Source organism: Belonocnema kinseyi, chromosome 9, assembly GCF_010883055.1.
Source record: "Belonocnema kinseyi isolate 2016_QV_RU_SX_M_011 chromosome 9, B_treatae_v1, whole genome shotgun sequence".
Taxonomy (NCBI): Eukaryota; Metazoa; Arthropoda; class Insecta; order Hymenoptera; family Cynipidae; genus Belonocnema; species Belonocnema kinseyi.
Window position 1 is genome coordinate 106982719 of NC_046665.1, and position 14406 is coordinate 106997124.

Here is a 14406-nt window from a genome sequence, read left to right on the forward strand (position 1 = left end):
CTATAACATATTTTTTTTTAAAATTTTTTACCGTTTTTCTCGATTTGACCTTCAAATGACCTTGAACCTGAAGCGATAGAGTTCAACGGATTCCATATTCGTAATTAGCGACTCCAAAAACCTATAACGTATTTTTTTACCGTTTTGTCTCGATTTTACCTTCCAATGACCTTGAACCTGACGCGATAAAAGTCAAAGGACGCCAGATTTGTATTCGGCGACCCCGAAAACCATAGTAAACCCAAACTAACCTCAGAATACATGTTTAAGAGTGTCAAATCTCTCGAAAATACAGTTGGTGGGTAGTGGTGTTTCCTATATTTGTAGGGGGTGGGGGTGGCTGGAGGGTGGAGGGTAGTCCGTTTAAATTATTTTGTTAAAAAAAGAAAAAATTTGGTTAAAAATTCATTTTTTTCTCTGGTTGAAAACAACCTTTTTATTGAAAATTTTATTTTTTGGTTGAAAATGAACTTTTTAAACTGAAAATTTAATTATTCTATTTTTGGTTGAAAATTGATCTTGCTTCGTTACAAATTTGGCTTTTTTGTTAGAAAATTGTGCATTATTGGTTAAAAATGTTAAGGATTCAACTATTTTGTTCAAAATTCTTATTTTTTGCTAGAATTAAACTAGATTTTATATTTAAATTATTTTGGCGAAAAATATTAACTATTCCATTTTTTATTGAGCCTTATTATCATCCGATTAAAAATTCAACAATTTGTTAGAAAATTAAAATATTAGAATGAAAATCTATCTTTTTATTTGAAAATCGAACTGTTTTGTTGAAAATTCATGTTTTGATGAAAATTCAACTTTTTGATTGAAACTTTACCTATTTGGTTAAACATTCATCGCATTTCGTTCAAAATTTGAATACTTCATTAAAAATTTAACTAATTTCTTGAAAATTCGTTTCTTTTGAGTTGAAAATTAAGTTTTTATCTGAAAATTTTTTGGTTTAGTATAACAGGTTGAAAATTGTTTTTTTTGTTGTTGTTAAAAATGTATTTTTAAGCCTTTTTTAGTTGAAAATAGTAAAAAAATCAACTGGTTTCTAAATATTACTTTTTTTTTGCTTAAAATTTCAACCGATTTGTCAAAAAATGTCTCTTTTTCGGTATAAAATTAGTTTCGTGGGTCTTTAATCTCTATATTAGCACTTTTTTATTTTGCAAAAATTAAAATTTGAACTTTAAACGACAAAAAATCTTGCCGAAAAACAAATTTAAAAAAAATATCAACCTAGGAAAATTTGTAGGAAATATTTGCTTATCGTATGATAAAAACACAATGATTTTCCAAAGAAGAAGCAAAGTGGATAAATATTTAAAATGTTGATCCCGCATCAATTTATAGATACTAGCAATGACGAAAGTGATTTCAAAACATACAAAGCGCAATTTCCTTGCTAGAATCATGCACAATAAATAAACAATTTTTGTTATCAATGAGGTCAATGGTTCATCGGAACGCAACTGATAATACGATCTAAATGCTCTCTCTGGGGGGTCTTTTAATCAAAATCTACCAAACATTTTATTTCTGCCGAGTAATTCTCTACAAACATTAAAAGCTTTAATCTTTTTCTCTATACGTTCAATATATCTATTGATTTTATCTATTGGTGATTTTCCTCATTTATCATTTTCAGAATGTTTATTTCACCTGTCAAATTAATGAAATTTAAATAAAAATGCAGGTAATCCAATTATTTCGTGGTGTCTCGAAACTTTAGTTTAATTTTATAGCAACTTTTTTTTTAATCTCTGGTACTCACCAAAATTTTCAACCAAAAATATGAATTTGCAACCGAATAGTTACATTTTTAACAAAGTACATGAATTTTTAACCATTTGATTGAAATCTCATACCGAAAATATTAATTTCCAACAAAGAAGTTGATGTTTAACTAAATAGTGTAATTTTTTATCATTTTCAAATCAAAAAGACGAATATTCAACAAAAGAGTTAATTTTTCAACAAAAAAGTTAATTTTCAACCTAATAGTGGAATTTTTAACCAAAATATTAAAATTTTATATAAAAAAAAGATGGGCTTGAAATCTAGTTGATTTTTAAGCTAAAGAAATGAATTTTTAACTAAAATGATGAATCTTTAACTAAACAACGGCATTTTTAATAAAGTAGTTCAACTTTCAATCAAGTATAGTTACATTTTTAACCAGAAAAGACAAATTTTTAATAAAATAGCTGAACCCTACATAGAATTTATTTAACAATGAAGATGAATTTTCAAAACAAAAACAAGACTTTAAAAAAATTTTTGTTTTTTGAAAGAAAATAGTGGAATTTTCTACCAAAATAGATTAATTTTTATTAAAATACATGAATTGTTAATCAATATAGATGAATTCTCAACAAAAAATATAATTCAACCAAAAAAAGATTTTTATTTGAAATGAAACAGTCAAATTAAACTAAGAAATACTCAACCAAATGAGATTAATTTTCTGCGAAAAAAGTTGAACTTCTAACAAAAAATGAGATTTTTTTATCAAAAGATATAAATTCTTAATCGAAAAAGGCGAATTTCGAACCAAGGAACACAACATTTTTCAAATCAATTGTTGAATTTCTAGCCTAAAAAGACAAATTTTTGATAATTGCTCTTTTCTAGTAAAAAATTGAATATTTGTTTAAAAATCATTCTTTTCATTTGATAATTCAACTTTTTGTGTCGAAAATTCTTCTATTATTGCAGAGAATTCAAATATTTGGTTGAAAATTCAGTTTTAGTTTGGAAAATTCATTATTTTAGTTAAAACTTAATTTCTTAATTAATTTTTAATTTTTGGGCAACAATTCAACTTAGTTGAAAATTGAACTAATTTGTTGAATATATATATGTGTGTGTGTGTGAGAATTTTTTTTATTATAAATAAAAATGTAAATATTCCATTATTGATTGGAAGTTGTTGTTCTTGGCTAAAAATAATATTTTTGGTAGAAACTGCATGTATTTTGTTGAAAATCCGTCTTTTTGGTCATAAAATTTAGTTTTTTTTTGTTTAAAATGTATAGTTTTGGTTGATAATTTAAATGTTTAGTTAAATGTTCCCCTTTTTTGGGTTGAATTAAACAGGTTAAAAATTAGTTTTTTTTTCTGCTGTGAATTCATTTTTGAAACTGAAAAGTTGGAAATTCCATTTTTGGTTTAAAAAAAAAATTTTAGTTGAAAATTCAAATGTGTTTTGAGAAATATCTTCTTTTTGACCTACAAATTCCACAACTTGGTGGAAGATTAAACTAATTGGTAGAAAATGTAACTACTTGGCTCAAAATAAACTTTTTGCTTAAAAACTAGTTTCTATTTTATTGAAAATAAATATTTGAGTTCAAAATTTGACTATTCCATTTTTGGTTGAAAATATATCTTTTATAAGTTGAAAATTCAACTATTTGGTAGAAAATTGATGTATTTTTTTGAAAATCCGTGCTTATGGTTAACTATTGGTTGCAAATCGTGTTTTTTACGTTGTAAATTAATTGTTTAAACTGAAAATTTGAAGATTCTATTTGTGGTTAAAAAAATATCTTTTTTATTTGAAATTAGTTGAAATTTTTTAATTTAAATTCATCTATTTAGTTGAGGATTCAATTGAATTAAAATTCTTCTTTTTGCTGGAAAATCTATTCTTTATGGTACAAAATTCATTTTTCTTTGTTGAAAATGAACTCAACTGCCGTCGAAAAAATTCGTCTTTTTGGTTTGAAAATTTACCTATTTTTTCAAAATTCAATTACCTTGTTATTAATGGAAATTTTGAGTTAAAAAATAATTTTTTTGTTGACAATTCGTTTAAGGAGAATTATGGTCTTCAAAAATTGAAATTTTTATTGGACACCCTAGTATATATAAAAGGTAAAAAATATATCAAAATAGAGTAATTGTAGAATAGCAATTATTCAAGTCTGTCTCGCTCTCTAATTTGTCTCGTATCATTATTTTTTGTTGAATATATTTTAGATTGCACTTTTACTTAAGTTTATCTCATGTTCTTTTGACCCTCCCAAATTTCATCATTGACTGATTATATTAATTAACATCCGCTCGCTCCTTTGCATATTTTGCTGGAGAATTAGCTTAATCTGAGGAGAGTTTCTTTGAGAAGAGTGACGAAAATTGAAAGATTTTTGATATTTTTCAGGCAATTTAAGGATGTCTAGCGATAAGGAAACCCAGAGTTGTTCAGATGCGATTTCTAGACTTTTGGTTAATACCATAAAAGTCAGGGCAAGACGTAGCAAAGGTGAAACTCGAGGGCAAAGAGGGTCAGGATTGACACACGAATGTGGAGTTTTTGGATGTATTGCTGCCGGAGATTGGCCTTCTTCTATTGATGTAGGCCAAGTCATTTGCCTAGGTAAGTTTCTGAATTTTAAATTTTTTATTTCAAACTTTTTTCTAAATTTATGTGACATTTATTCTTTAAAAAATTAGACAAAAAAGGATAAATTAAAACAAACAGAAAGCTCTTATTTCTTTCAACTCTAGATTAACCCTCAAACGGTACATTCCAACAAAATGAAAAAACTTCAGGTGCGAATTCGCACCAGTGTACCGTTTGAGGGTTAATAGGTAATAAATTTACTAGAGTTATCTTTAATCAATCAAATGAGACAAGCTCTATGATCACAGCGGATATTTATTAGCAAAAGCATTTTTTTAAGCTAATTTTGTAAAATGTTTATTCTCGTCAATTTCTTTTCACTTAAATCCGAACTGAATTAATGGAACTCAGTAAGAAAATCCATATATTTTTTATTGAAAATTGATTCTTTTTGGTTGAAAAATCGACTATTATATTCTTGGTCGATAATTCATCTTTTTTGGTTAATAATTATATTATTTCATTGAAACTTTGACTATTTAACTGTTAAAAAAAATCGTGTTTCAGACTTCAAACTTCATTTTTTTGTTGAGGATCAAACTCTTGGAGTTGAAAATTCGGTTTAAAAAAATTTGCTAACTGAAAAAGCATTTTGGGTAAAAAAATTAATTATTTCGTAGAAAATTCGTTTATTTAATGAATTCTTACATTTTTTTATTTAAAACTAAAATCTTCTTGATTGAAATATTAAATGTAACAGTATTCGTTAAGAATTCTTCTTTCGTGGTTGAAAATTTTATTATTTGGTTGAAACTTTAATTATTTTGTTGAAAAATCGACGATTTGGTTAAAAATTTATCCACTTTAATTGACATTGTAACTATTTTATTGAAAATTCGTCTTTTTGAATTGAATTTTCTGTTTGTTTGTAGCAAATTAATATTATTTGTTGATAATTTATATTTTTTGGTAACAATTATATTCTTTGGTTAAAAATTCAATTTTTTGGTGTAAAGTTTCATTATTTGGTTGATAATTCACTAATTTTGTTTAAAATTTATCCTTTTTGGTTGAAAATTCATTTCTTTCATTAAAATTTTATTTAAAAATCGTCTTTTGGCTTGATAACTTAATAGTTTGATTAAAAATTAACTATTTGATTCAAAGTTGAACTAATTTCTTAAAAAATAATTTTTTGACTGAAAAATCTTCATTTTAGTTGAAACTTCTTCTTTTTTGGTAGTAAATTAATATTCTTTGTTGAAAATTTATATTTTCCGGTTCAAAATCATATTATTTGGTTAAAAATTTAATTTCTTGGTTGAAAGTTGTATTATTTTGTTGATAATTCCAACCATTATAACTTGTAACTTTTTTTTTCTTTTCTAAAAAATCATTTTTTGTTGAAAAAATCAACTATTTTGATTGAAATTTTTTTTTATGAATTCAACTATTTTTTATTTAGCATTGAAATACTTTTTCGTTAAAATATCAACTTTATTGTCTGAAAAATATTTTTTTATTAACATATCCAATGTTTTATTGAAAATTCAGCAATTTAATTTATTTTTTTTGTATTTTTTGACTGAAAAATCTTTTTTAGTTGTAAGATCAACTGTTTTTATTTTTTGTTAGCAATTCATCTGTCATAGTCTAAAATTTTATTAATAGGGTGAACGTTTAATTATTTTGTTAATAATTCAACAATTTTCTTTTAATGAATCTTTATTCATCGAACTTCAACTGTTTTGCAAAAAATTCGTTATTTTGGCTTAAAACATCTTTTATTTTGTTAATGAATTATCGTCTTAGTTAAAAATTCATTTCCATGATCCAAATTTGATTGAAAATTCGTATTTTTGGTCTAAAAACTGAACAATTTGGTTTTTTTGTTTGTTAAAAATAATATTAGTTGTTTAAAAGCCTAATTATTTTGTTGATAATTCAACAGTTTTAAATTGTAACTTTTTTTTCTTTTTTTGAAATTTTTTTTGGTTGAAAAATTAACTATTTTGTAGAAAATTGGTTACTTCATTAATTCGTCTATTTTTTATTTAACCTTCAAGTGCTAGAACCTCAAAATTTTCCGTTCAACCTAGAAAGGGTGCAACAGGCCCAAAAAAACTTCAAACCGAAATATCTCCTGTTTAAACAGACATAGCTCCATTTATTTTTTTAAATTGTAGCTCAGAGTCTCGCAAAAACGAATATTGTAAAAATAGATATGAAAAATAATTCCGTATAGTAAATATTGTGCAAAAAGTGAGAAAACTTTTTGAAAAAAAAATTTTTTTTTCCGGAAATCTGTATTACATCATAAAAGGTAATGGAAAAAATGTAATGTCCAAAAATGTGAAGTTCAAAAGTGGCACTTCAAGACCTTGTTGACAGTTTTTGTTTTATTGAAAAAAAATCTTGTATATTTTTTGCAAAATTAATGTTGACAAATTTCGACATATTCATGCACACGCTTTTTCCTGTGTTTTTCAACATTTACCTCGAATTTTTTTTTGTCCAACTCAGTTTTTATAACACTGTTCCTAGAAGGGGTATGCCAGACCCGTTTCGGGAACTTGAATATAAATTTTCAAATTTAATATTTATGATAAATAATGTTTGGAAAATGCATCAAAAATAATTTTTTAATCCTAAATAAGAATTTTGAAATGATTTATATCAGTGATTTTATTTTAAGTCACACTGTTGGGAATAAAAAAAAAATTAATTTAGAAACTAGACAAAGATAAGATTAATCATTGTGATAAAAAAAATGTTTTCTTTCTCTGAACTCAGAATTCATTATGTTTTTTTAATTAAAATTGAATGATTTTTTATCTGTCAGTCCAAAAGCTTATTTTAGGATTAAGAAATTCACTGTTTTATGCATTTCCTAATCATTATTTATTATGAATATAATAATTTGAATATTGATAGTATTCAAAATCAGCGAGCCAGCAGTTACTCCGCTCTGAAGATACAATCTGCTAAAAAAAGACGTTCGGGTTTTAAAATTGAATTATTTTGTTAAAAATTCATCCTTTGGTTTGAAAATCCATTTTTGTTGTTGTTGAAGCTTTGTCATTTTAGTTGAAAAGTCATCTCTTTGGTTAACCCTTAAACTGCACACTGGGTGTCAGATACCCAAGGAGCTTTACGATTTTTCTCCGATTGTCTACGTTTTTTTTTCAAGTTTTTTTTCAGGTGCTTAAATTATCCCTGAGGCTTTGGAAATATTTTTTTCCTATTTTGCATTGTTTCAACAAAACCTATTATTTTTTTAGTTGACAATTCATATTTTTCAGGATCAAAAATTTTATTCATTGAGTGAAAGTTTAATTATTTTGTTGATAATTCAACAATTTCGTAAAAAATTAATTCTTATTGGTCGAACTTTAATTGTTTTGTAAACATTTCATTATTTTGGTCTTAAAAATTTAATTTTTGGTTGAAAATTGATCGTTTTAGTTGAAAATTCATTTCCGTGATTAAAATTTGATTAAAAATTCGTATTTATAGCTTGAAAACTTAACAGTTTGGTTAAAAAATCAACTACTTGGTAAAACTTGGAACTGCTTTCATACAAAATAATTTCTTTGTTTGTAAATTCGTATTTTTTTCGTACGAAAATTTGTTGAAAATTCATCTCTTTGGTTAAAAATCTAACTCCATATTTTGAGGAAAAATATTTTTTTTTTGGTTGAAAATTTAAATACTTTGTTAAAAATTGATCTATTTAGTCGAAAATTAACTTTTTTTTTTGAAAATTCATATTTTAGGGTTGACAATTTTATTCGTGGGGTAAAGGTTTAATTATTGTGTTGACAATTCAACTACTTTATTAAAAAATAATTTTTTGGTTGAAAAATCGTTTTTTTTTCGTACGAAAATTAATATTATTTGTTGAAGATTCTCTTTTTGTTCGGTTAAAAATTATATTATTTGGCTCAAAATGAAATTATTTTATTGAAAATTAATTTTCTTCATGAATTTATTTTTTTTATGTTAAATTAAAATCTTATTTGTTTGAGATATCAGATGTTAAATTTTTCATTGAGAATTCATCTTTGATGGACGAAAATTGAATGAATTTGTTAAAAATTCATCACTTGGCTTGAAAATTCATTTTTTTGTTGTTGAAGATTTGTCTTTTAGTTGAAAACTCTTCTCTTTGGTTAAAAATGTAATTATTTTGTTAAAAAATCATCTTTTTGTGTTGAAATTTCGACCCGGAAACTCTTTTCTTGGATGAATTATACTGTTTTTTATTTAACATTGAAATATTTTTTAATTAAAATAGTATTTTTCTAGAATTATTAAAAAATGTATTTACTTTTTGGTTACAAATTCATAATTTTAGTTGATAAGTCGTCTTTTATGATTGAGATTTCAACTTAAAGCGTTTAAAATGAAACTTAATTTAGTATAAACATTAATTTTGTTCAAGAATTTATTCTCCCTTTTTTCGTGAAATGAATTTTTCTTGATTGAATCGTTTCGGAAATGTTTAAAATTGTTTTCAATCCGTAAAAATTGATAGTTTTATGATTTTGGACATACTAATTTATAAAATTTTATTAGATTTTTCACCCTTAAAGGGCACACTTCCGTAAAATTACATAAAGAGCATATTGGGTATACGGTACCCAACGGTATTCAAACGTGTGCTGTGCCGACGGTATTGGATATTTTTTTACAAGAAAATCAATTAATGATGTTTAATCTATCTAGTTTAAGGAGAAAAAGGTTTCATAACAGTCTTTGAAATTTAAAGTAGTCCAAACAAATCCTTTTTGGAAAAAAATTAAAAAATGACTTCTTTCACTCTAAAATTCATAACTTTTTAAGTTTTTGATATTTTTACTTAAAATTTTACGTGAATACTTCCGAGATACGGCGCTTCAAAAATAAAATTAGTCGTACTTTGAGTGACCAATCGATTTAATTGATTTTAAACTGCGTATAAAAATGAAAAAAATCAAAATTATGTGAAAATGACATAGAAAAATAGGTTTTCATGGCATTTGTTAATCTGGCGTCATAAGTTCCATTGTCTTGAATTTGGTACGTTTTGTTAAAGCGCAAACAAGTTGCTGGGTATTACACACCCAGTATGCCTTTTGAGGGTTAAGCTCGTTTCAATTTTCGAGTGAGAAACGCCTACTGCTTTCGAATTTCAAATATTAAAATTAAGCTACTCTTAAAAGTTGTAAAGATCTTTAATTCTTATGAAATAGATATTTTAAATTCGGAAAATTGAAATTTCAAACTTTGAATCTCAAAAAATGTAGTGATTTTCAATTTATTTGAGAAAGTAACATCAAATTGGTTTGTTATATTTTAAATGTACCTAAAAATCGAACCAGTTAATTTCGAAATATTCAATTTGAAAGGTTTCCAATCTAAATAGACATTTTGGAATCTCTAAGAAAAAGAATTTTAAATATAGGCCTGGTGGCGTTGCAGCACAGAGGACAAGAAAGTGCTGGAATTGTAACGAGCGAAGGCGTCTGTGCAAAGTCATTTCACGTTCACAAGGGAATGGGAATGATAAATAATATTTTTAATGATGAAAATATGAAAAAATTGAGAGGCAATTTGGGAATTGGTCACACGAGGTACAGTACGAGTGCTGCAAGTGAAGAAGTTAATTGTCAGCCTTTTGTGGTTCACACAGCTCATGGGGCTTTGGCTGTCGCTCACAATGGGGAATTAGTGAACACGGAATCTCTCAGGAAAATGGTAAAGTAATAATTTAAAATTAATTAGAATCTGAAATCAAATTACTCGAAATAGTTAGAGGAATAGAAATTAATTCAGAGGGTGTCCAGCTATTCTTTGGAATGAAATTCAAAGTCTTTTCCAGGTTTTCCAGGTCGAAAATGAAGTTTTTCTCGAGTCTCTATTTTATTACAGCAAATAAAGAAATAAGATTTTTTATAAATGTAAAAAAATGATACATTTCATTTTTTATTCTCCAACAATTTCTAAAGAAAGCAGAACCAGGAATAAACAAATTCTTAATTTTTTGGGAACATAAGTCGTCATTGTGAAATCTTTGGGAATATTTTTTAATCCTTTTAAATCTTTGAAATCCGTGAAATTTTTGAAAACTTTTGAAATAATTTAAATCTTTGTTAAAACTTGGAATTTCTGTGAAACCTTTGAGATCTTTTGGAATCTTTGAACTTTTTTGAAAAATCTTTGAAATATTTGTGAAATCTTGATAAATTCTTTGAAATATTTGAAAAATATTTATGAAATATTTTGTATTTGTTTGAGAGCATTAAAATATTTGAAGAAAATTTGAAATCGTTTAAAATTATTGAAATGTTTTTAAATCTAATGCACTTTTTGAAGTATTATTTATATTTTTTACGTACTTTTAATTTTGTACCCTATTTTGAGTCTTTAAAATTGTTGACATTTTTTAAATCCTCATGAATTCTTTAAAATATTTGCGAAATAGTTTTTTATTCGTTGGAAACCACTGGAATATTGGAAATCTTTGTGGAATCCATTTTTAAAATCTTTGAAATTCATGAAATCTTTTGAAATCCTCATGAATTATTTGAAATATTTTTAAAATTATTTGCATTCCTTTGAAATCTCTGGAATATGTTTAATCTACGCGAAATCTTTTGATATCTTCTAAACAAAATGTAATCCTTTAAAATATTTAAAAATGTTTGAAATTTTTTAAATCTGGTTCGCCATCTTTGAAATTATTTTATTCCTTCGAAATCTTAATAAAATTTGTATGAATTTTTGGCCATATTTGTGAAATATTTCTAAAACCTTTTGTATTCATTTAAAATCATTTAAAAATTTGAAATCTTTGTGAAATTATTTCAAATCTTCGAATAAAAAATTAAAGTCGTTTCAAACCTTCTAAATGTTTTGAAATCCTAGAAATCTGGTTTGCCATACTCTTTTTTAATCTTTAAAATCCTTAAAATCTTTTCGAAATTTAAAAACCTTTGTAAAATGTTTGAAATCTTTCAAATTTGGCGTAAATGCCTTTTTCAAATCTTTAAATTCCTTGAAATGTTTATGAAAAGTTTGAAATCTTTTGAAATCTTTGTGAAATCTTTGAAAATCTTCTAAAATGTTTTTAAACGTTTTGAAATCATTTAAAATATTAACTATACCTTTTGTGAAATCTTTAAAAAACTTTAATCTTTTGAAATCTTTATGGAATTAATATGAAACCTTTGAAATATTTTTAAATTTTCTAAAAAAATTTGTAAAGTCCTTGTAAATCTTTTTGAAATCTTATGTTTTTCGTTTTGAATCATTGAAATTTTTAAATCTTCTACAAAATTTTAGAATCGTTTACGATCTTTGAAGTGTTTTGAAACCTGGTGTACGCTTTTAAATCTTATTTATATTTTTTAAAACTGCTTTTACTTTTTTTTCTCTTTTTTAAATCTTTAAAATTCTTGAAATCTTTTGAAATTATCATGAATTCTTTGAAATAGTTGTGAAATCTTTCGCATTTATTGAAAATTACTGAAACATTGGAAATCTTTGTGAAATCTCTTGAAATCCTCTTTAAAAAAATTTCAATCGCTTAAAATCATTCTAATGTTTTGAAATCTTTGAAATCAGGGATTCAGAAATCGTGTTGAAATCTTTTTCATTCTTTAAATCCTTATGAATTCTTTGACATCTTTGTGAAATCTTTTTAAATTTTTTGAAATCCTTGTATCATTATGCAATGCTTTTGACATTTTTAAGAAATCTTGAAAATAATTGTAAAACTTTGTTTAAATTTCTTGTATTAATTTGAAATCTTTGTGAAATATTTTGAAATTAAAAAAAAAATTTGAAATCCTTGAAATCTTTCTTAATCTTTTTTTGTGAAATATTTTGTATTCGCTGAAATCATTGCATTTTTGGAATCTTTTAAAATAGGATAAAGTGTTCGGAAACATTTTGAAATGTTTTCAAATCTTTGATATCTTTACAATTCTTGAAATCTTCTGAAGTTCTCATAAATTCTTTGAAATATTTGTGAAATCTTTTTTATTCGATTGAAATCATTGGAATATTTAAAATCTATTGAAGGCTTCTAAAAAAATTTGAAATCGTTCAAAATCTATGAAATCTTTGAAATCTGGTGTACAGGAATTGTGTTGCAACTTTTGACATTCTTGAAATCTATTTAAATCCTTATGAATTTATTTGAAATAGTTGTGAAATCTTTTGTATTTGCATGAAATCATTGAAATATAAATTTTTTTGAACATTGAAGTCTGGTGCACTGATTTCAATAAAATAACTATTTTAAAAGAAAAAAAAAATTAATTCAGGGTTCTCATGAAAAACTCGAAGAGATTTTTAAGGTTTAAAGAAATCCTTCTCGAAATCTTTGAAATTTTTGTATTCTTTTGATATCTTTATGAATTTCAAAAGAAATCTTTTATTATTGTGAAATTTTTCTTAAATCTTTTGTATTCATTTGAAATCATTAAAAGATTTGAAATCTTTTTAAACATTTTTTGAATCTTATAAAAAAATTTGAAATCGTTTCAAAAATGTCTTTAAATTTCTTAAAAATCCTTGAAATCTTTTTAAAGTTTTGAAATTTGTTTAATCTTTAAAATCTTTGAAATTTTTTGTATTCGTTAAAATCATTGCATTATTTTAAATAAAAAAATAACCGTTTTATAATAAAAAAGTTTCCGGGTTTTCAAAGTTGAAAAAAAATTCTCGGAATATTAATTATAAATTAAGTTCAGAATAAATAATAATTTTCTCTGAATATTTTTAAATAGGTATTGGGAAGGGGAGTTGGACTCTCGACTTATTCAGACTCTGAATTAATTACACAAGCTTTGTGTCTAAATCCACCCGAAGGAGAAGTCAATGGGCCAGACTGGCCAGCAAGAATCAAACATTTGATGCAACTGGCACCTCTTTCGTATTCCTTGGTTATTATGCAAAGGGATAAAATTTATGGAGTCCGGGATCCATATGGAAATCGACCTCTTTGCTTGGGCAAAATTGTGCCTATTGGAAAACTAGGCAAGTATTATAAAAACGTTGATAAATAGAGAAAATGAAAATTTGCATTTCAAGGTGAGCGTTTTTAATCAAGGAAAAAAATGCTGCTCATTAAAGCATTCGAAATTTAACCGTTAAATTTTAAACTTTTATAGTTGAAAGTTTAAAAGAAATGTAATTTAGTAAATTTTAAGTATTAATAAATTTAATAATAAACATATATTATAAAAATATATGAAATAGAAGCTTTTTATACTTTTCAAGTAAACAATTTTAAATGAAATGTTGTTAAACTAAAGATTTAAAAAATTTAATATTCTATAAATTGAACAGTTGACAATTTTCTGATTGGAAAATATTAGTCCATGGTACTGAAAAATTCAACTAGTTGCTTGAAAATTAGTCTTTTTGATAGAATTCAACTATTTTTTATTTAAAATTAAAATCTTTTCTAGTTGAAATATCAATAATCAGATTTTTACTTGAGAATTCATATTTTCTGGGTGCAAATTCAACTACGTAGTTGCAAATTCAACTGCTTTGTCAAAAATTTATTATTTTGGTTAAAAATCCATCACTGTAGTTGAAATCTGATCTCCTTGGTTGAAAAATTTACCTATTTTGTTGAAAACAGTTTTTCTTTTTTGGCTCAAAATTAATTTCTTTGGTTCGAAATTAATTTATTTTCTAGAAAATTCATTTTTTCCTGGTTTAAAAATCTTTTTAATTAAAAATTAAAAAATTGTTTTGGAATATAAACTAATACTTTTTAAATTAGAATTTCATCCTTTTTAGTTGAAAACTCAACAATTTAGTTGGCATTTTTTTCCTTGACGGAAAAATAAACTATTTTGTGGAAAACTTTTCCTTTTTTGGCACAATTCAACCGTTTTTAATTTAAAGTAAAAAATTTTACGGTTTAAATTATCAACTATTATATTTCTCGTTTTTTTTTTGTTTTTTGAAAATTATTTTTTTGTAATTGAAAATTTATATTTTCATTTAAAATGTAACTATAGAGAATTTTATTACTATTTTATACATTT

The 14406-nt window shown here is 24.8% G+C and overlaps 1 protein-coding gene across 1 annotated transcript in view; it reads left to right on the top strand.

Moving 5' to 3' along the window:
• LOC117179499 (amidophosphoribosyltransferase-like) overlaps positions 1–14406 on the top strand; it is a 47951-nt gene that overhangs the window by 13732 nt on the left and 19813 nt on the right. The window contains exons 2-4 of the mRNA XM_033371367.1: positions 4172–4387; positions 9801–10093; positions 13132–13381. Of these exons, the coding sequence (XP_033227258.1) occupies positions 4183–4387; positions 9801–10093; positions 13132–13381 (748 nt within the window). The 5' untranslated portion in view covers positions 4172–4182. The remainder of the gene's footprint in view (positions 1–4171; positions 4388–9800; positions 10094–13131; positions 13382–14406) is intronic.